Below are 21601 nucleotides of genomic sequence, written 5' to 3' on the forward strand. Positions count from 1 at the left end.
GTTCTTGCATCGAGTCCACACTTGAATCTTTTGCTGGTTGTGTTTACTCTATTGTCTTTGGCCATGCATCACTGCGTAGTGCATACTTATAGTATGTCGACTATTGTCGAGTCAATCCTTGTTCCTATGAGTTGCTAGTGTGTCGTGTATGTTATAGCTTAGATGCTTTGCTTTCTCATGTGCCATTGAAGTAGTCATTGTACTATGCTGTGTCTCTTCTTTACTTGTTGACGTTGTAGTCGTATTTGATACATTACGTTTGTTGAAGTAGTAATAGGGGGAGTATTACCAAAGGCAATGAAAAGGTAGAATTTTTCTTTTCATACTCCAATCTCACAAAGATCTTACAAAAGAAAATCTTAATAAGTCTCACTCTCACAAGCAATGAAACTCACAATACCCTTAAAATACCTCATGGAAACATACAATCTTTCAAAAAGATATAATCGAAACTCCATAAAGTGGAATAGAGATATTTCTAGACCAAATTAAAGATGGGAAGAAACTCTACAAGATGAACTCTTCAAATACGAAGTTGCCTCAAGGAGAGGGCTTATTGCCTTGATGGAAGCAAGGGCTTGTGCCTTGATGAAGCAAGGGCTTGTACCTTGACAACACAAGCACTCTCTCATGAAGGGTCGCTCTGATACCATACTGGAGGATTTGGGAGAGAGAGTAAGTGCACAAGAGATGACTAACTATACACTATGTAATATTAAACATGATTATGAATATATACATCCTTATCCCTCAGGGTTAGGGTTAGGATTCGGGTTCATCCCTATGCGCTATCTCTATGCTTTAATGTACACCATCCTTATCCCTTAGGGTTAGGGTTAGGATTCGGGTTCATCCCTATGCCCTAGCTCTATGCTTTAATGTACACCATCCTTAATATTCCATCTTGTACACCAATATTTCAATGGGCATCACCCGCCCAGCTTGTACACCAATATTTCAATGTTTCCCATTGCCATCATGGGATCGGATCTTGTGGCTGGCTTGGTGATGGCATGGAAAGAAATCATTGGTTGCCTCTCCTGAAAAGGACGCCCAGGGCTTAGGGGAGATGTAAGCCTGGTCGAGAATATTTGGTGGAGTCCCACCCCGCGAAGAGGTGGTGATCCCTTCGCCACCATGATGGATCTAGTGAGAGCCAGAAATGTCTCCAAGAAGGGCATCTGCTCCTGGTTTGATCTCTAGGATGCCAAGAAAGCAGACTGGCACTCTGTCGAAATTTTGAAGCAGAGGTTCCGGCTGAATGATGGGGAAACGGACTTGGTCTGCGCCGTCCTAGACTCTACTCCCAACTGGTTGCCAACCAATACATGCCCGTCCTCCGGATGGCATGTGAACTAGTGGACCTTGGGAAGGCAATCCTTCTGCAAGCTGTCGGCTAAATCGGCTATAATCATCTCATGGAGGGCCAGATCCCTGGTCCTCGACCTCAATCGTAAATGGTCACTTCAGCGAGGGAAAGCATGGTGGAAGGACCGATTAAAGGGAATTTGGAAGGCTTGCGCAACAGGGAAAGCCAACTTCCTCATGTGGAAAATTTTGAACCAATGGCTGCCAATGCGGTGTAAGCTTGCCAAACGGTTCTCGGTAAACCCTTGCTACGCTCCCTGTGATAAGTCAACTAAGGTGGTCCGCCACCTACTGTGGAACTGTGTCGTCTCCAGAAGTGTTTGGGCAAGAGTGGAATCAGCGATCCGAAACTCGGGTCTCATGGCGAAGTTCTTCCTCGGCTCATAGCAACCGGCCGTTACGGGTGACACAGAGAGATTTCCGTCGACTCTAGCTGCGTGCTGGCTATATGTCAAGGCAGCGACGTACATGGCAATCTGGGATATCCGAAATAAGATAGTCTTCAAGCGCGGGGTCTCGATGGGCCATCAAAGCAAACCTCAGGGACCTGACCTAGATCACCCAAAAGCTAGACCCTCAGCGTAGGCCTAGGGCAGATAGCCCATTGTTAGGCCAAATTTTGTACATGGTCTCTCTTTTTTCCCAGGGCTGACCACCCTCATAATATATTCGGCATTTTATATATATATATATATATATATATATTCCAACTTGTATCCTTTCACAAAAGGTCATTAAACTACCTATTTCCTTAGGTTAAATTTCAAGCATCGAAATGTAATAAAATTGGAACCTCTTGAAGCTGACTCAGAATGCACACAATCCTTAACTAGTCCTAGTGGGAATAGGCCGTTAAACCCTTATTTTCTATATTTCAACCTATTTCCCTCCTAAAAAGGTCCTTAAAGTACCTAGATTGTATCTTTAACATGCCGTTGAGAGATTTTAACAAGTTGGGCCTGCTTGAGTGGCAATTGGAATGCCGACTTTACGAAATCTCAAATGTGTTGGACGATGATGCTTGCCTTGAAATGAGTAAAAGTTAGTCCATAAAATAAAGGCTAGGCAGAATCTGAACCGTTTTTTGCCATTATAGTGCAAGTTTGTGTGTGCATTGCCTCCATGTATATTAGGAATGAAGCTCATAGATTGGTTAAATTTACCTTGAGAAAACTTTTTACCTAGGCAAACATTTTAAAAAACAATTATAAGTGGAAATTTACAAAAGGAGCTCCACTATAGAACTCCCTTTAAGCGAGGGGATTAAAAAATAGATGAAAGAAGGTAGGGTTGGGAGAGGGACGAAAGTCAAAGTAGCAAAGTGGGATGAATGAGTGAAAAACTTTTTTCTCCATAAATTAATCTCCAAAGGACCAATTTTTGCATTAACTTTTTTCTCACCAAATCTCAAATGAATTGATTGGTGACCCGATTTTTGCATCTCAGAATATACAAGTTTGTTGATTTTTGGACCTTGAATATACAAGTTTGTTGTTTCTTTACACTAAATTACTCAAAAACTAAGCAAGTATTCTAAAGTTTGGGTGCAATTCAATTACACTAAATTACTCAAAATCTCGCTGGTATTCTAAAGATCAAAGCTAATGTGAGGGGGTGCAAACCATAGGGGAGAAGCTTCACATTCAAGCTTTTGAGTGTGTTGAATTGCTCCATGGATTCCATCTGCCCCCTTGTGCCTTGGATTGGGCATGGAATGCAGCAGAGAAGGTTGAAGAGACGAGGAACTGGAGCATCTATAGTTGTTGTCGGCTTTGCTATTTCTGGCAGACCCTGCATCAATGGTCCAGGGGGGGTGCCTTCCCTCTCTCTTGAGACATGAGGCGGCTGTGAGAAGGATCTTTGTTTCGGTCAATCTTTGTTGAGGGTGTGAAGGAAAGATGGGCAACTGGGGCAAGAGCCGGTGCATGGTGTTAGGGAGAAGCAAGAGAAGCAGGGGTGGAGGGTGAGGGTCCACTAATGGTAGAAAGAAAGGGGAAGAAGCTTGAGAGTCAAGGTTTCCTTGTGCTCGTGCACAAAAACACACACACACACACACACACACACTTTTTTTTTTTGTGTGAGAATACACACACACACTTTTTTTTTTTTTTTGGTGAGAATAGAATACACAGACACACACTTTTTTTTTTTGTGGGAACACACACACACACAAATGTCACACACACACACACACAAATGTCACACACACACACACACACACATTCTATTATATATAACACACGTCTAACTCCACTCATATAATTCTAGAACCTTTCTATCCATTTTCCTTGAATTTTCTCTCTCCTTCCTCTTCATCTCCATCTCCATCTTCTTCGCCATGGATCTTCTTCCCCAATTCCCCCTTCCGTTTCTTCCGCCTCGATCCTCGACGCTCTTTCCATCTCTCAATTTGTGCACAATCCCTTGAGCTTTGAATTCTTCGCGAGTTTGCATATACCTCGGACGGATTCCTATGGAATCGCCAGACTGACGCCACCCCCGCTCTGCCGAGCTCTGATCGTTCCATCTAGCGATGTCGAGCGATGGAGCTCTTCCCGGTGATGGATCCATGAGCCGTGGCTAGATTTCCCGGCTTCGCGGAGCGAAATACACTTCGAATCGATTCTGTTCTGCAATCTGTAAGAGAGAGAGAGAGCATCAGAAAACGAGCGCAAAAATATGGAAGGCGACATGAAAGGTGTGGTGATCATCAAGCTCCCCCCGCCGGAGAGCCCTTCCGACGGGAAGACCATCGCTGCAGCTTTCGCCTTCGCAAATCCCGATGATCATCTTCATCACCATCATCAAGCTCTCCCAGAACTACAAGAAGAAGACGATCACGATTCCCTTCCAACAGAGCACGATCGCCTTCCCCTTCACCATCGTCCCCTTCGCCGCCCCACACGATTCTTCCACGGACTCAGGTCCAAACGCCTCGCCTCCTTCCTCTTCATCGCCCTGGTCGCTTACTCTCTCTGGCGATACGGTCCCTCGTCCCTTAAGCTCGATGATGATTCTTCCAATTCTAAAAAGGGCGAGCGATCTATGGTCTATAGTATCTACTCTAAGCTCCTGGTGTCTACCACTCTTAATTCTTCCCTCGCTTCCCAGTCTATCCCTGCCTATCCATCTGACCCTGGCAACGTCTCTCCCTCTGCGGTTACCAAGCTCGTAGAGCGAGATGTACTGCGCAACAATATGTTAGGGAGTGAGGCAGCGCCTGACACTGAGGTTGACAAGACTTCTACCACAGTTTTTCCTCTTCGCGGAAGCGTGTATCCTCATGGGTAAGACACATATGCTTTGGTGTCGACGTAATCGCATAGTCGTCTTATCTTCTACCGATCTGTGATCGGTACTCAACTTATTGCAAAATAGGCTTAAAAACACGACTCTATTATTTATCTGATCAAAATCGGACATAACACGATAGCCTACGAACTGTGCAGTCTCGCTTTCAATTCGGTTTCCTGATTCGAAAACGGGACAGGGATTTGCATATTCTGTCGTCTCGCTTTCGGTATGGCCTAGGGAAGCGAGCAAAAGGGACCAAAACACTATGGCATGCTGTGTTCTGTAGTGTCAGTCTCGCTTTCAATTCGGCTTGTTAACTTGAAAACGGGCCAGGGATTTGCAGACTGTACTACGTCACATTGATGGTTGGAGCTCCTCCGAAACAGTACTTTCTGGATTTAGACACAGGAAGCGACCTAACTTGGCTACAATGCGATGCACCGTGCACCAGCTGTGCGAAGGTAGTTTGAGAAAATTTACAGTCATCTTTGATTTTAAACTTCCACTAACAAATGGAAGGAATCACTTGTATGGGGTTTCATCTTTGATTTCGTGTTGGCGTACAGGGACCCCATGCGTTGTACAAGCCAAGAAAGGCCAACCTTGTGGATTCTAAGGAAGATATTTGTTCAGCTGTGCAATCGGGAGGTAATTTTCAGCCTAAGCAGGGATCCAGTCAATGTGATTACGAGATTGAGTATGCGGACGGTGGATCTTCCTTGGGTGTTCTTGTCCGGGATAGCATGACCCTGCTGCTTACCAATGGTAGTTGGGCTCAAACAAAAGCTATCTTCGGGTAACTGGCTTACTCATTTTTGCTGTTGCGTCCTTTCCAAATTCCAGGTTCCTCAAGTCATTGTCATGAATCTTATCTGCATGATCAATAGGTGCGCTTACGATCAGCAGGGGTCTCTGGCAAAGTCTCCATCGCTTACAGATGGAGTGTTGGGCCTCAGTTCGTCCAGAGTCTCTCTTCCCTCCCAATTGGCGGGACAAGGCCTTATAAAAAATATACTTTCGCACTGTATAGCTGGGAACAGTAGGGGTGGTGGATATCTGTTTTTTGGAGACAAACTTCTTCCGTCATGGGGCATCACATGGGCTCCCATGCTTGGCAAGCCCTCTGCGTAAGTTGAACCTCATCTTCCTACATTGACCTCCATGTCTGAATTTCTTTCGTATGATACATTCATCCAACATTGCCCTTCTTTCTTTCATGACAGGAGAAATTACGCATTAGCTGTTGAAAATATCCATTTCGGAGACAGTGTGATGAACATTGGCCACAATGCATTTGGATCAGCCATCTTTGATAGCGGAACTTCATATACCTATCTTGTTTCTCCAGTGTATGCAGCCATTGTCTCAATTGTAAGTTTTGAATCCTTCAAAACCTGACATTGTATATCATGTATGTCATGGAGAGTTTAAAACATATATGTCCCATCCAGATTTCGAAGAGCTTAGTTGGCAGTGGCCTTCAGCAAGATGAAACAGATGACACTTTACCTCTATGTTGGCGTGGCAGCTCCCCTTTCAGGTGAAATCAAGACTTTTTGTACATTTTTGGGGACCAGGTTCTTTTGTAGTATGTACTCTTTGATAAAGTAGCGCAGCTTGAAGGTGGTTTTAGGTGGTGACAAATTTTGGCAAGATGTTTTTCTTGTGTTAAGCTTTTGAATGTGCCTTGTAGGTCTTTGGAGGATGTCCAACATCTTTTCAAAGCCATTACCCTGGCATTTAAAGGCAGTGGCTGGCTTTCAAAGAGCAGTAACTTGCAGATTTCCCCTGAAGGATACCTTATTATCAACGTAAGCGAGTGGCTCCAATGATAAAGATGTTTCCTCATTTGGGTTCATATAATGTGGAAAACCTAGGCTCACTGTTTTCTTAAAATAAAAAAATGAACAAGTTGATTTAATCCTTCTCAGGTTACACAAGGCGTATGTACTGAGCTATCTTTATGGGCTTTTTTAATGACAGTCTAAAGGAAATGTGTGCTTTGGAGTTTTGGACGTAAAAGTCTTAGGAGACCACAGTGCAAACATCATAGGAGGTAAATTTTGCCATCATACTCTTATGACCTCCTGATTGGCTGTTGATTTCAGATCCTTAATATGCTGCTGCCAATTTTGCAGATATCTCAATGCAGGGACACTTGGTGGTATATGATAATGAAAACAGCAGAATGGGCTGGATGAAAACTGACTGCAGGAAGCTTCCAAGTACTGCTATACTGTCACCATCCCTATGACTACAGTGATGTTTTCTACCTTTAGAATGATTCTCTTAGAAACACCTATCCATTTTTGCAACCATATGCATACACTTGAAGAATGGCCTTGTATACTTTAAAGGGGATGACAACGTAATCACTCTATAAAATATTGAGCAATCAAATTTAAGGTGATCTAAGTACTAAAGTGTTATTATCTAGGCCTAGATGTGGTTGCAGTGTGCGGTGATAGTAAGGAGATGAAGCTCAGCAATTAGATAAAGGTGAGTTTCATTCTACAACTATTTTCTGTGGTAAGGTGACATTTAGCTTTTATTCTATGTGCACTTGTGCATTGAACGTTGTTTCTAGCACAACCTAGAAACATGTTTCTTTCTAAAGTTTATCATCCTTCTGGGATACATACATGTTTGAACTCTTGTAAATGGGCAGCAATTAGTGTATAAGTGGCCATCACATGCCTACACACTAATATGCAATGGCACCATTCCTCTTAGGGCTCATTTTTGGGAGCTCCAGAGTGAGCACTACTCCCATGCTTATGGAAAGCCTTCTGTCCTCTTGAATCATGAATCTGTTCCTGAGGTGGGTCTCAGGAGCCAGTATTTGAAATATAGATCATGCAGACTTTGGCGATGTTCTTGCATATAGCCTTTCATGTTTTATGGTGACTGGTATGAAGGAACAGGCAGGTCCTCAAAATGAAATGGTGTTGGTACCTGTAAATGAGGTGTCCATTTGTTACATTTAACACATAGCAGGGCTCAAGGTGGCTGGTTGTCTCGGACTGAGTCTTGCATGCACCACTCTCTCTCCAAGAATTGCAGTCCCTCTTTTCAGTCTTGGGTGCACTTCCTAACAAGCCCATTTATGGTGGGTCATGTATTGAGTTCTAATTTTTACACTGCTTTGTGGTAATTGGATGCAATCTTGAGGCTGATCAGTCTAGAAAATGCTAAGTGGATTAAGGAGATGTTCAAAATTACTGCTGAGTTTGGGCCTCTTTGCATTTCTACTGTGATCAGAGTTGTTGAAAAACCAACCCATCGAGTGATCATAGGGTACTCTTTTAACCTCAGATGGGCAGAATGACTTGCATTAGGCAGTTGGAGGTATAGTACTAACCAGCACATCCTAATGTTGTTCTTATGTTTATCTTGAGGACTTGCCTTAAGGCGTCTACAAATATCATCTCGTCATGTGATTTGTCAAAGCATTACACAAGTGTAATCAACTGCAAAAATTTCTAATGAAAACAGATGGTAAAACTGCCAAAAAAAAAAAGTAACAAAAATTGATACAAGAGATTTGGTTTGGCAAACATAGATCAATCTAGAGAACTAATTCCACCAAAAGACAATCATTCAGATTGAAACAAGTACCTAGTAAGGGATACCTGCTTGAATTGGCAAGGTGGTACCCATAAAAGTGTCTTTAAGACATCCATCCAGCTTGAAGTACACTAAAAGTTACACATGTAGTGCATTGCAAGTAGTGCACCTATTAGCAATGTAGTGCATTGCAAGTAGTGCACCTATTAGCAATCTACTTTTAGATATTTTGACCATTCTTGAATAGTTTAGTGGAAGGTATGCCAAATTACCAAAAATGGCTTTACAATGATGGCATTTGATATAGATATCAACAAAATGTTTGTGTTTGAAAACTTCTCTTTAGTCACTATCTCAGATTTTGTGCACTTTCATTCAAACAAGTGTGAAACTCCAAGCAACATCGGATCCTTATTGCTAGGGTAGCAACTAGCCCTCCTCACTGAAAATGCAATCTCCTTTAATTACCTAGTTTGAAGTTTAGACCTCGTCCACATCATTTGACCACCAGATACACTCTAATGTACAATCCTCCATTGGCAAACCTTTGCTAATAGGCTACAACTTCTATAGCCTCTCCTCTAGCATTTCCAAATCTGAATCACCTTAAAATAGTAGCTTGGCATAATCTCCAAGAGCTTTGATATTTGCATTTTCACATTTTGAAGTTGGACCTGCTGCACTGACAAATACTTTCATAAATTTTTATTGAGTATCCTAGTAGGATCCAACGGAGAAGTTGAAGAAACAATGTCTTCACATGTGGAAAGACTTGAAGATTGATTGATGGACTCATAAACTTGTGTCAAATCTTGTTGTCGATTGTAAAAATTTGTGGTCATGATAATGCTCTTTGTATTATGTTGATTTCTCTCTTTGATTGAAGTTGATGATGGATAACATATACTATCATTAGTGGAATAAGATGATACATATTCACATTGGCATGTGATAGCATATTTGTGATCACGGGAACAACCAATTCTATTGCTACAAAGTCTAATCACTTTTTGTATGTGCAATATCTAAGTGCCTTTGTTTTTTAAGAATGTTGATATCCACAATGAAAATTTCCTTTTTGTGAATAGCTTTCATTTGCTTGATGAATATCTACAAGATTTTCTTGTGTATCAAAATCATTGAGCATTTCTAAGACCGAAAAAAACGATTGTACCATTGTTATTGTATTGCTTGTTGGTGCTGAAAAATAAATGTGGATGATTGATATGCATATTTAAACACATTCTCGAAATTTCTCAAAAATCAAGAATCCCAAAATGTTGAATTATAAAAATACATAAATTTTGGGGGTTGACTGAGCATCATCTATTGCATTGAGAACTTCATAACTTCGAAGAATTTGAATTCGTATGCATACAATTGTAATATTGATTGATTTCTATTGCCTTGTTTGCATTTTGATTGGACCTTCTCTTAGAAGTGATTGTCTCTTTTGAATAATTTTGTCGCCTAGTTCTTTGCATAAATCTTGATTCTAGTGTAGAAAGTCTTTTAACATTTGTTATAGATATGGATCTATTAGTTTTTTGTTACCATTTGATAAGTCTTAGATTTTGAAAATTCTTGTCAAACACTCATTTTTTATTACAACCTAAAAAGTTTCCCTTGTCCATGTCTAATGTTGTTGATGTTATTGGTAGTGGTATGTCAAATTGAATTGGAATATTATCTTTCCATGATTCCCATATGTAAACTACGATGTTCTTTGCAATATGATTACATGAACTAATGGGGATTGTTGTTGAAAATTGTTTTGACGCTTATCCAAATTGTTATTACAATAGTGCTGCTAGAGGCTTACCCCATTTCATTACTAGATGTGTCACACAATTGAGAGGCTTTCCTTGATTAAAGGTGGTGCTCATAAGTAGAGGCTTATCCAATCTCATATCGAATGCCATAGAAGAATTTAAATTGATGAGATGGATCAAATTCACTAAACAATGTACTTTGTTTGTCGTTGATAAAATGTCCCCCTCTAATATGATAATTGTTTGGTACAAACGGTATAAGAACCTATGATTTGTTGAATGAAAGGATTTTGGAATAATGCTTTTGAGCATTGAATGACCCATAATTGAAGATTGTGTTTGATGCATTTGGTCTTCCACGCACTTCAATGGTCATATGCTAATGGGCGTTAGTTTGGTTAGGGTGTCTTGTGCTACAGGAGGTGCCTGATGTCATGGTTGTGCTTGTCGCTCCTTGCTAAATCTGAATCTTGATCATCTTTCCTTTAAACCTTAGTTTAGGAGGGTTTGAAAATTTTGGTCAAAAGCTATAGAAGTTCCTCCACTCTAGCTGAAAGCTCATCCCTTTTAATGTGCAGAATGGTTTCAAAAATGGTGGAATCCTTCCACTTTTTTAGCTTGGTTTAGGATACAAGCAGTTTTCCATGGCTAGATCCACTTGGGCCTCAACAATTTGTGCTCATGCTTTGAGGTCTTTTTATTAATTTGGTCCATGTGTTCGATGGTTGCCTTGGCCCTATTTTTCCTCCTCCTCATTATTTGCTTCACCTTTCCTAGCTTTTGCTTGAGTGAACCGATTTCTTGATTTTCTTCCTCCTCTCTTTGGTTTGCTTGGGCAATGGGTTCTTTGGCTTTCACCTCCTCGTTCTTCCACTGTGCTTTATCTACAAGGATTAAACATGATAAATTCTTTTTGAAACAATAGTTATTTGATTTCAAGACAAAAGTGGGCACCAATCTCACTAGGAACTTAAATAAGTCTAAATCTTTGGTGACTCTATTGGGGATTTCAAGGCACATCGTGATGAAGATTACAAGACAATGATCATCCTTAGGAGAAAAGTGGCACACCACCATCACACAATAGATGCAACATTGGTGCAGTTGGCAGCTGGTAAAACTTAGTCGTGGTGAGAATTGGGGCCTCGGCCTCCCATATAATAATGATTACATCATGAAAAAATATCAATGAACGCATGGGCTATCCCACATCATCGTGAGCTGGTATAGATTTGTAGTCCAGCCCACTAATGCATGTCTCATCACACTGCAAAAGTAGTTCTGTGATTGACTACACCCAATAGCCCAATACTCAAAGTGAATAACTAGTTTTCTCTCTTTGGCTAAGGTTAAGGGTTGAGAGTGAAGCAATGCTTATGCAATCCAAATGTGAAATGTACATGCTGCACTGAAAATACGTTTGATTTGACTAAGAAGTAAGCCTATAATCACCTAAGAAATCAGTCTAGAATAGGGCAAATAGATTGAATTTCTTAAAAATAACACTAGTCCTATTGGTATCTTATGTATGTGCGAAAGCAAGGATTGGATAAATACTTATTGCCACCTAATCTCAAGCATGTGATATAAATTGTAAAGTGAAATGAGATAAGAACTTGCTGGTCTGATTCTTCTCTCTTTACTCTTGGATGAGAGTACTGCATAGATGCTCAAGGAAATCGCACAACCAACAAGAATCTATTTCTAAAAATCCACACAAGCCATAAACTTGCAAAATCTATACCAAAGTCAGCCACTTCTAAGTCGAAGAAGAAGAGTTGATTATCTTCCACAATAAGGCCAAAAAGAACTCAATTATTCAACACATGAGTTCTATACAGCCTTAACACAAACCATGAATTTAATATCTTTGCATTGAATGTAGATCTCAAAAGGAAATTTATGCGAAGACTTCTCAAATTGACTAATAATAGATTTGCTCACAACTAGTCTCTATAAAAAGACTACACCAAAGTATGTAAAAGAGGAGTTGAATTTTAAATTCAGCATTTTGCTCACAAAAACAAACCCTTTATATTTGTAATGAGACCATAGAGACGGAGAATTCAATCAATGATTGCTCCCCATGGTAAACCACTAATATGTAAAATATTTTACCCTTCATATCTACTTAGACTTGACCACCACCCATGATATATAACGATCCACCATGGTAAGAAAAAATGTGATTTGTAGCACCATGCAAACAAAAGAACACTCAGCCTAGACATTGTACTATCAAGTCACCTAGCAAGAGGTCATATCAAACCATAAGGGAAGCTTTTACATTGATTTTGGGTTGCTCTGATGTTTCTGGCAACTTACAATGAAGAGGTTACCTTAAGGTAGAAAATGAGTTGGTAGAAGGGTGAAATGAGGGGATGGAGAGGGAAAGGGAGATCCTAAGCAAATGGAGAGCTTGAGAGAATAGAGAGGCCATAGGAGAAGTGAAGAGATTAGTGAGACCTTACCTTGAGGTAGAAAATGAGCTGGTAGAAGGGTGAAACGAGGGGATGGAGAGGGAAAGGGAGAGTGTGAGAAAGGGAGAGCCTGAGCAAATGGAGTGCTTGAGAGGATAGAGAGGGCATAGGAGATCTCAAATGTTAAGGGAATTCAAACTTCCACATCAAAATTTATTTTAAAACTTAAAAAAATGTCATCAAAATTAGCATCAATAATAGTGCTTATAAATTTCTAAATTGACACCAGTGCTAGTAAATTTTTAGAAACTCTCTAAGCCGTCTATATTAGAGTCAAAACGTGTTTTTATTAATTGTTTTAATGATATTATTGATGGTTTTATTAACTCTAGTAAGTATATACCAATGGTTGTTTTATGTCCACACATCTAGGGTATTGTTTTTTATTCCTTTAAAGTCCATGTTGGTAAGAGTGAAAATCCAATCCAAGGGTGTTAATGCATGAGAGATCCATTGGGCCTCCTCCATGCAAAGTTTGATCTTGATTAAACATCGATAAGCCATCTTAAAAAGTTACCATATAATTTTTTTTGTCACTTTATGTGTATTATGACATCGACACAAAAGGATTTTGAATGGCTAAATGAATACCAATGGTCATGGGGCATTGCACGTAGTAGTATTTGTATGTGGCATTTATTCCTATAAAAAAGTAGCTTATGAGATAGAAAATTATCTCACTCTATGTGCTTACCCTGTGGAAATTTTTGAAGAATAAATTGACAAATGCATGTCACATGGAACCATAGGGTAATAATTTATGTGGTTCTAAATTGTCTCTGATAATAATGGGGCCTTGCATACATTTTTATTGTAGAAACTCATAGGGATTGAACTTTCTATGGCCTAACTCAATTTGTTAGCCCATTGTATATATCCATAACTTATAGGAATATTATAGATCATTGGGGTGCAAACCACATCCCGCAACACATAGTAAGGACTAATGTCAATATAAAGGCTTATGTGACTAAGAATCTGAACATTATAAATAGCATGCCCTACCATGATCTGACATCCAAAAAAAATTTATTGATGTATTTGATGATGCTTAGGGTAGTTTTGATGATTTTTCTATCGCTTGTCCTATATCGATGATATTTTCAATGGTTATGGTTTGATGATATTTTTCTGTCGCTTTGAGTTTTTTTTAAAGAGTTTTTTGGATGACAACTATAATTTTAAGGATAGATAACATGTTTTATATTTAAGATTTATGGGATTATCTGTAATACCAATGCATAGACTGAATCTCTTTCTGCTCCTTGAAGTATAATTTTTTTACAAAGTGCACGACTGATACAACCACATATTCAAGAAACCTCAGCCTACATACAAATGTAATTATACTTGACAACTTTTGTGAGTGGACTCTTGAAGAAAAGTAAAAGGATGTTGCAAAGCATCTCCTTGCCTACAAGATGTTTCTTTTGCTTCATTTTCCCCTTCACCTTGGTGATTTCTTCCACATTCTTAAAGGTCTTCACCATCACCTTTTTTGTCTCACATGGGCAACATGGGCATTTTGTCTACATAACATTTTTGCCAGTTGACTAGAAAACATTCATGATGGTGGAACCTGGCTCTAGTTGGTTTGAGGCACTTCCTAAAGAATTATAACTCTCTTGTATGCATATTGAAAAGCTACACATCCACAATTTCTTTTATTATTTTCACATCGTTGAAAATCAAATTGTAAGATGCCCCATGAAGAAAAAAACTATGAATCCTCTGAATGAATTTGCAGGTCCTAAAGTAGGGACCACAATTTTGGACACACCAATTTACTTCGAAGATTTTTAGGAAATTGATAGAATCTTTTGCTATATGCATCGCTTCGAATTGTTCACATTTAGAAATTGTAGGAGACACGATATTCACCAAAAAAAGGATTTTTTTCTTATTTTGGACTTTTGTTTTTAGAACAGTCACATCCTCTTTATGTTCATCTAGTACACTTAAAAATGGGTGAGTTATCGGTCACCCTCACATAACTATATAGGATCAGGTTTCTCATAGGAGCTTAAGAGATTAGGAGCCATGCAAGTTTCACACTTTCTTGATGGCTTGTAGACAAGTATAGAGGTCATTGAAGGACATATGGGATCTAATACTTCAACACTTAGTCACTTAGGATCCTCTCTCTCTCTCTCTCTCTCTTTCTCTTTAGAAGACTCATTTTCTTCTTCAATTCTTCATAATCGTTTACAAATCTCAACATGATCATAAACCATTCATAAAAGTCATATACAAAGTTAGGAATGATCTTAAATTGAGATCAAAGAAGTAAATCTATAACACATTGAAGTGCATTATCACTTCATCTTAGAAAAGGTCATCAATGAAGAAATAGACCTTGCTCACATTCCAATACACAAATAGGTAGCAAAGATCTTCACAAAACCACTTTCCTCTACAATTTCTCATGCTTTGGAAAATTTGCTTGCTACAACCTAAGAAGGGAAAGTGAAGATTAAGTTGTACTCCATGTAAAGATATACTCAATGTACAGATTTTCACTATGTAGTCATTGTTCTCAACCACAAACTACTCTAATATTTTTAGTTTTGTTCCCCCAATTTTGGTGGCTATCATATGAAATAGAAAATCCAAAAAGGTGCCGCCCTCTACTTATTGTAAGTTAAGAGAGGGTGTACAAAGGGCATATGAACAAACCCTAATCCTAAGGTATTCATCTTCATCATTATAATATAGTTTATAGTTCATCTTGAGGTATTCATGTTCATCATTATAATATAGTTTATCCTGAGGAACAAATGCTAATCCTGAGGTATTCATCTTCTTCTTTATTAAAATATGGTTTATCAAATTCCCGCTTCCGAAAATAGAGTGCATCAAGTTTCAGCTTCACAAAATAGATATATGTCTCTCTGAAGAAGTCATCAATGAAAGTGACGAAGTATAAGGCATTATTCATGGACAATATTCCTAGATATTTGAATGAATGATCTCAAGGATGTTCAAAATCCTAGATCATGAAGTGAGAACTGGTTGTTGATATTTACAGAACATGATTCATTAACTTGTCTAAGAGTATGTACCTATGGAATTTCTTGAGCCATATTTGACCATGTAAGAGAAAATCTCTTGAAAGTGAGGAGTCCAAATCTTTGATGCTATAGAGTGCTAAGATATGCAACCTAATTTCAATGGCAAGACACCATCTCTAAATGGAAATGGTTGTATACACTTTAAACATTTTGCAAATCTTGGCACATTTTGCAATAAGGCTATTGGGGTTATTTGACTGATTGAAATAAAGTTTGTGCCCACAATTGGAACATAAAATGCATCACCAATGTTGCTTCCACGATCTATGTTGTTGTCTAGTAGAAGTTGCCAGCTGCTTCAATCTTACATGGTATATTATAATCGATGATTACATTTTCTTTGGCATTTTTGTTAGGATTCTGAAAACCAATCATTTTTATATGCCATATGATCGCATATTGTGAAATGATAGCTTTATGCTAGAACTTTGTTGTGATCTTATTCTTGCTCACTTTTATCACTTTCATAATGCATAAAAAATGTCGATGCTATTGATTTTGGTTTAATTGCTAGCCCGATTGCTACTAATTGCCAACTACACTATACTGTCCACTAATGGTAATACCTTTTGTTTCATTTTGTTAAAATATTTTTTGTCTTGTACTGATCTCATTTTGGTCATTCTCACAAATGCATAAAAATTATAAATTCTATTGTTTGATGTTGGTTTTGATTTTGGTCTTTGTATTGCTAGGAATTTGCCTGCTCTACGGTACTATCCAATGGTAATACTTTTTTTTTCTTTCTATTGCAATGACCGGGGTTCTGCAATTGTTGCAATTTCTCATTCTTTTTGAAACATTTCATCCATAATCACATCTGCCACATATACCTATCCTTATAGGATTCCATGTGCCCTTGTGAATGGTAGGACCTCGATGATTATGCAACCTAAAGTATGTCCATTAGGGTTATCAAAGTAATTACATCTAGCTAATTATTAAGTATTTCTAAATTACATTGGTTTTTAGTCTCAGACTTTTGTTGTCCTCTTCCTCTAGATTTTGAAAATGCATGTTTATGACTTCTAGATTTTGAACTAGAAGCCCTTCTCATTTGCTCTTGCACAAGCATATCGCACAAGCATATCATACATGATATGAAATGTATGTAGCCCATCACTGTCACAAATTGCTCATCTTCTTTGCCTAGACCATTTAATGAAAATTTTACTAATCTTTCATGTTTAATTTCCTAAACAACGAATGTTATTTAACCAACATTATATCTTTTAGTTTGATCAAATAGTTTAGACTTGGCTTGGTCTAAGGGTTCCTGTTGGGTTGCACTTTCCAGGCATCAACCATTGAATTTTAATCCTTGGTGATGGGGATCATTACCTATTTGACATTGGAATTTATCAAATGGAGTATCAAACCTACGCTTTCATCTCATTTGGCTTATTTTTTCATGATGTCATTAATTTGATGTAATGCCATGTGGGGTTGATGTGGATATTGATGAACATAATTTGAGTTTTTTCCTTTTTCATGACAATTTCCTACAATTTCTTTGACTAAAAGATGTTTAATAGGTTGATTTTCAAATTTTCATAGTTATTATCATCTAGTTTGCTACTAAGAAGATGATATCATTACCTGAATTTTCCGTATTTGTTATACAATCGCAAAAATTATCACTGGTATGCAACCTTTGAAGGTATCATGTTCAAATATGGATGTTGCTAGTAAAGACAAAACTAAAAAAGGATTAAATTTGCAAGAAATTACTTAAATGAGCTACCCAAACTAGTGCAATGTTTGATTGGCATAATGATGCATAAAAAGTTAAATTAGCCTCAAAAGGAGTTAGAAGCTTGCTCTTTTAGTTATTGAATTCATGGTTCAAACTAGGTTTGATTTGGGTTCAAAAAGAGCAACATATGGCCTTCATTTCATTCATGGTAACTAGTTCAATTAAAGCACCATCAATCATAATAATTGAATTGATTTTAGTGACCAAGTGTAATAGTTGACCAAATTGACTCAAACTAGCCTAATGGATTATAAAGCAGCCATAACCTCTGATCAAAAACCCTTTTATCTGCTCAATAATATCGTGCTTTAATAGCTCGCCCCGCAAAAATCAATTAGTTTATGTCTTTTCACTCAGCCTCATTGCCGATTAAACTTTGCTATAGGCCTTAATCATTGTAGGTCACCATTAATTTATTCTAGGCCCTGTAATCTTAATCATCGCATGTCCCAATCTAGGCCCTACGATTGAAGGCTGCATCTCCATCTCTCCATGTTTCTCCTCCTTCCCTCTTGCTCCATCTCTCTCTATCCCCCTTGCCTCTCACTCTTCTCTCCCTTCCCTCTCCCTCTGGCTCCTCCTCGCAACCCCCCTAGGGATTTATACTCTGTGCGAGGTGGCGAGGAAGAATTTGGAACATGCTAGAATTGACTTTCGTGCCATCACGACATGTGGCAAAATATTTTGTGTTCCTTTATACCCCCCCCCCCCCCCATTGGACTAATTAATGGAATATATTTTTAGGAACATTAGGGGCCCCTATTGGAATCTAGTTCTAGCGTTGGATAAAATTAATATAATGCCACTTAGCATAGAGAGGCCCATTGGAAAAAGACAAATTGGGCTCAAATTGCACTTGCACTAGTAGGTGCAATATGGGCCCAACATGTGATCTTAACTACTAATGTACACAAAAAATGTAAGCCGATTAGCACACCAAGAAAGACTATGGATAATAAATATGCATTGGGCCCAAATAGTGCTTATGCAAGCGAGTGCAAATCGGACCAAAATAGACATGATACCAATTTACAAACTTACATGGAGAATGGGACTAATGCCAATCTCCATGCGAATTTGTGGAGAATGGCACTAGTGCCACTCTCGACAATCCATGTGAGGAATGGAACTGGTGCCATTCTCCACAACTTCATATGATATTGTGGAGAATGGCACCAATGCAATGCTTTTAACATAATGCATTAGGTTTTTCCAAATTTTCTATGAAAAAACTCTCATGTGAAAATGTATCTTTGAAATTTGTCAAAAAAATTTATACTAAATTTCACAAGAGATTAGCACCAATGCCATTCTCCACAGACTTACACGGAGATGGGCACTAATGCCAATCTCCTTGTGAGTTTGTGAAGAATGGCACTGGTGCCATACCTCCACAATCGATGTGAGGAATGGCACTAGTGCCATTCTCCACAACGTCATATGATTATGTGGAGAATGGCATCACTACCATTCTCCTAACATTGTGTGAAAAACTCTCATGTGGAAAACTTAAAAGTGAAAACTCTCATGGACAATGGCACTAATGCCATTCTCCATAGACTTACATGAAGAATGGAATTGATGCCAATCTCCATGTGAGTTTATGGAGAATGGCACTGGTGCCACTCCCCCTATTGCAAGATGGCACTTGTGCTAAATCTACCCCTTGCTTGTCAATAATGGCACTAGTGCCATTCTGCCTGTCTGATGTGGAGAATGACACTAGTGCCATTTTGCCCTACCAAATGAAAGAATGTAAGTAGTGTGAATGTTCCCTCTGAGGGGAAGAATGGCACTAGTGCCAATCTCCCTAATGCATATGATGTTTGCTTTCATTTGATTATTTTGTAATTCAAATCATGATGTCGGTAGTATTTTCTTGCATTATGTTGTAATTATTGTTGATTGGATTTGCATATATGGCCAAGGGAAAGGGAAAGAGAGAGATCTCAAAAGTGTCGTGTGTTGATGGGGTCTCTTCTAGAAAGGGTAGGTATTTGGACTTATACAATAGTGAAATGCATTGCTTTGTAAACCTCCAAGGAACATCATTTAAAGATGTCGGGGAAATTTAAAAAATGGTGGAAGCTGAAGTTTAAGGAATGGATGGCCTAACTTGCCTCGAGGTTCATAACAATGACTAGCACTATGTATTTTTTGGAGCTCACATGTTATGACCATGCAAGGATGATATCCAATGTGGATGACTCCATGGAAACTAACGGATGGACCATTGAGTCTAAAAATTTGAATAGTTCTAAGATTTTGGATGCCTTTTCTACATTTAACAAAAATTTAAAGGAAGACAAGGCCAAGAGCAGTAAGAGATCTAAGAAAGACAAGGTAACAAAAGAAGAAGGGGTAAGTTCAAGGAATAAAATGGCACATAAGGATATAGGGACCTATAGGGTGGGGAAAGAGTCAAGTTCCTTTGAGGGGCCAAATTCAAGAACAGGTCTAGGTGATAGGGAGGTGGATAAAGATAGGTCAAGAGGCACAAGTTCAAGGGACAAAGTAGCAGGCGGGGATACAAGGCACTGGTAGGGACAAGGTGGATGAATTTGGCATGGGAGGTGGTGCATCTAGAATGGGAAATAAAGTAGTGTCGTACAAGAAATCATAGAAGGTTATTGACTACAAAGCAATTCAGAAAAAACTTAAGAAGGACACTAACATGACAAGCTTGATGGATTATGCAAAGTACTTTCCATTTGGACTTGAGTTTGAAGTGTCCATTCCTGTTGTGAACTGCCACATAGCACCTAGTAAATATGGCACAGAAGGACAATTAGATACTCCAATGTGGAAGGACGAGGTACAGAAAGAAAAGTTGCAGAAGTATAATTACTGGATTCTTACAGGCCAACACTCAATAGTTGCAGCTCAATTTTTCATAAGAGATGCACCATCGGGAGAAACATTTGCAGCAAGGAAGAGTTTTCACACAAGGAGAAAGGTGTGCATCGTGGTCAACGCTCCAAAAAGTGCAAGCTGTAAGATATCGTCAATGGCCAATATGGAGGCTCAAACTATTCTAAAGGACCAACCATGCATCGATATTGTACAACATCTTAGGTCCCAATAATGGATTGCCTTTGGGCAACCAAATAAGCCAAAACCCGAGGCCTTGTGAAAGGTCATAAAGATTACCTAAATTGGGATGTAAGATTTCCTGCCTTTTATTTGTTGTATTTGTTGTTAAAGGTTCCAAATATACTTTTCATTTTCTATTTGAAGTTTTTTGTCCCACTTCTTTTGGAGAATGGAACTAGTGTCAATCCTCCATAAAAGAGACAGTGGCACTAGTGTCATTCTTACTCTACTCTCTTAGAAGAATTGCACTAGTGCCATTCTTCATAGAGTGTAGAGTGAGAATGGCACTAATGCCACTCTCTCTTTCCGGTGAATGATCAAAGTATCATCCCTTGCGAAAGCAAGTCATCAATGCCACTCTCTATGATGTCACCGCTCTTTATAGAGTGGAGAGTAAGAGTGGCACTACTACCATTCTTCATTAGCACTAGTTTGTCTATAGAAGCTAGATTTGAACTCAGTTGTTACATGTGTTGATTATAATTTTCCATTGGCTTTTAAAAAAAAATTATGTCAATTGTCAATGTGTCAAAGGGGTGCCAACTTGCCATACTTGCAAGAGAGAAATCGCACCAAATACGAGGTGCACCCGAATGTGTATGCCAAAATGGAAGGTAATTTCACAAAACCTCAAAGGCTCAAAGCATCAAAATGCATCTAACTCATGTGCATATACTATGCATCCATATGAGCAAATCTGGCCCAAAAGAAAATGCCAACTGCAATGGCAAAACAATGGCAATCCCAGTGCCAATAAGTGCCAACATGCCTCAAGCATAAATGTTGTCCATGAGCATATGCATCAACAAAATCTCATCCAAGAAATCATAGCACAACCTGTGCATCCACTGCAATATGTCAAAGCTGTCCCTCAGCATAAAATAGCATCACATCAATAAAGCATCCCACATGGCAATTTGGGCTTATCAGTGCATCATCCAAGGGTCGCAATGCATCCAAATGGCCTATAAAGAATCCACTGCAACCCAATGCAAACCACAAATGAGCACACATGGCTCAGACTGCAACCAGAGTGATCTGGATAAGGTATATCCAAGAAATCACGGTCCCACGGTAATGACCACTAGTGAAAATAGAACTTGGGATGCCTCAAAACATGAGCATCACTGCATAATCGAACTCAGCAATACAATTTGCAAATATCTCTCTTCTACTAGAACTCCAAAATCTCATCTGAGA

At 38.9% G+C, this 21601-nt stretch overlaps 1 protein-coding gene across 1 annotated transcript; it reads left to right on the plus strand.

Annotated features, from left to right (window-relative positions):
- Window positions 1-3627: 3627 nt before the first annotated feature.
- On the plus strand, window positions 3628-7846 carry LOC147894568 (aspartyl protease APCB1-like). Its single transcript, XM_087384967.1, has 9 exons — window positions 3628-4655; window positions 5006-5123; window positions 5229-5458; window positions 5550-5789; window positions 5886-6033; window positions 6114-6202; window positions 6356-6473; window positions 6646-6718; window positions 6801-7846. Exons 1-9 carry the CDS (start codon window positions 4048-4050, stop codon window positions 6914-6916), a joined length of 1740 nt encoding a protein of 579 aa, XP_087241093.1. The 5' UTR covers window positions 3628-4047; the 3' UTR covers window positions 6917-7846.
- The last annotated feature ends 13755 nt before the right edge of the window (window positions 7847-21601 follow it).

Source organism: Dipteris shenzhenensis, chromosome 14, assembly GCF_047967505.1.
Source record: "Dipteris shenzhenensis isolate YYH24624 ecotype China chromosome 14, Dip_SZ_1.0, whole genome shotgun sequence".
Classification (NCBI taxonomy): domain Eukaryota; kingdom Viridiplantae; phylum Streptophyta; class Polypodiopsida; order Gleicheniales; family Dipteridaceae; genus Dipteris; species Dipteris shenzhenensis.

Coding starts and splice junctions, on each gene's coding strand:
- LOC147894568 (XM_087384967.1), top strand. CDS start 4,048: ATGGAAGGCGACATGAAAGGTGTGGTGATCATCAAGCTCCCCCCGCCG. Junction 5,790..5,885: donor ATGCTTGGCAAGCCCTCTGC/GTAAGTTGAACC, acceptor CTTTCATGACAG/GAGAAATTACGCATTAGCTG. Junction 6,474..6,645: donor AAGGATACCTTATTATCAAC/GTAAGCGAGTGG, acceptor TTTTAATGACAG/TCTAAAGGAAATGTGTGCTT.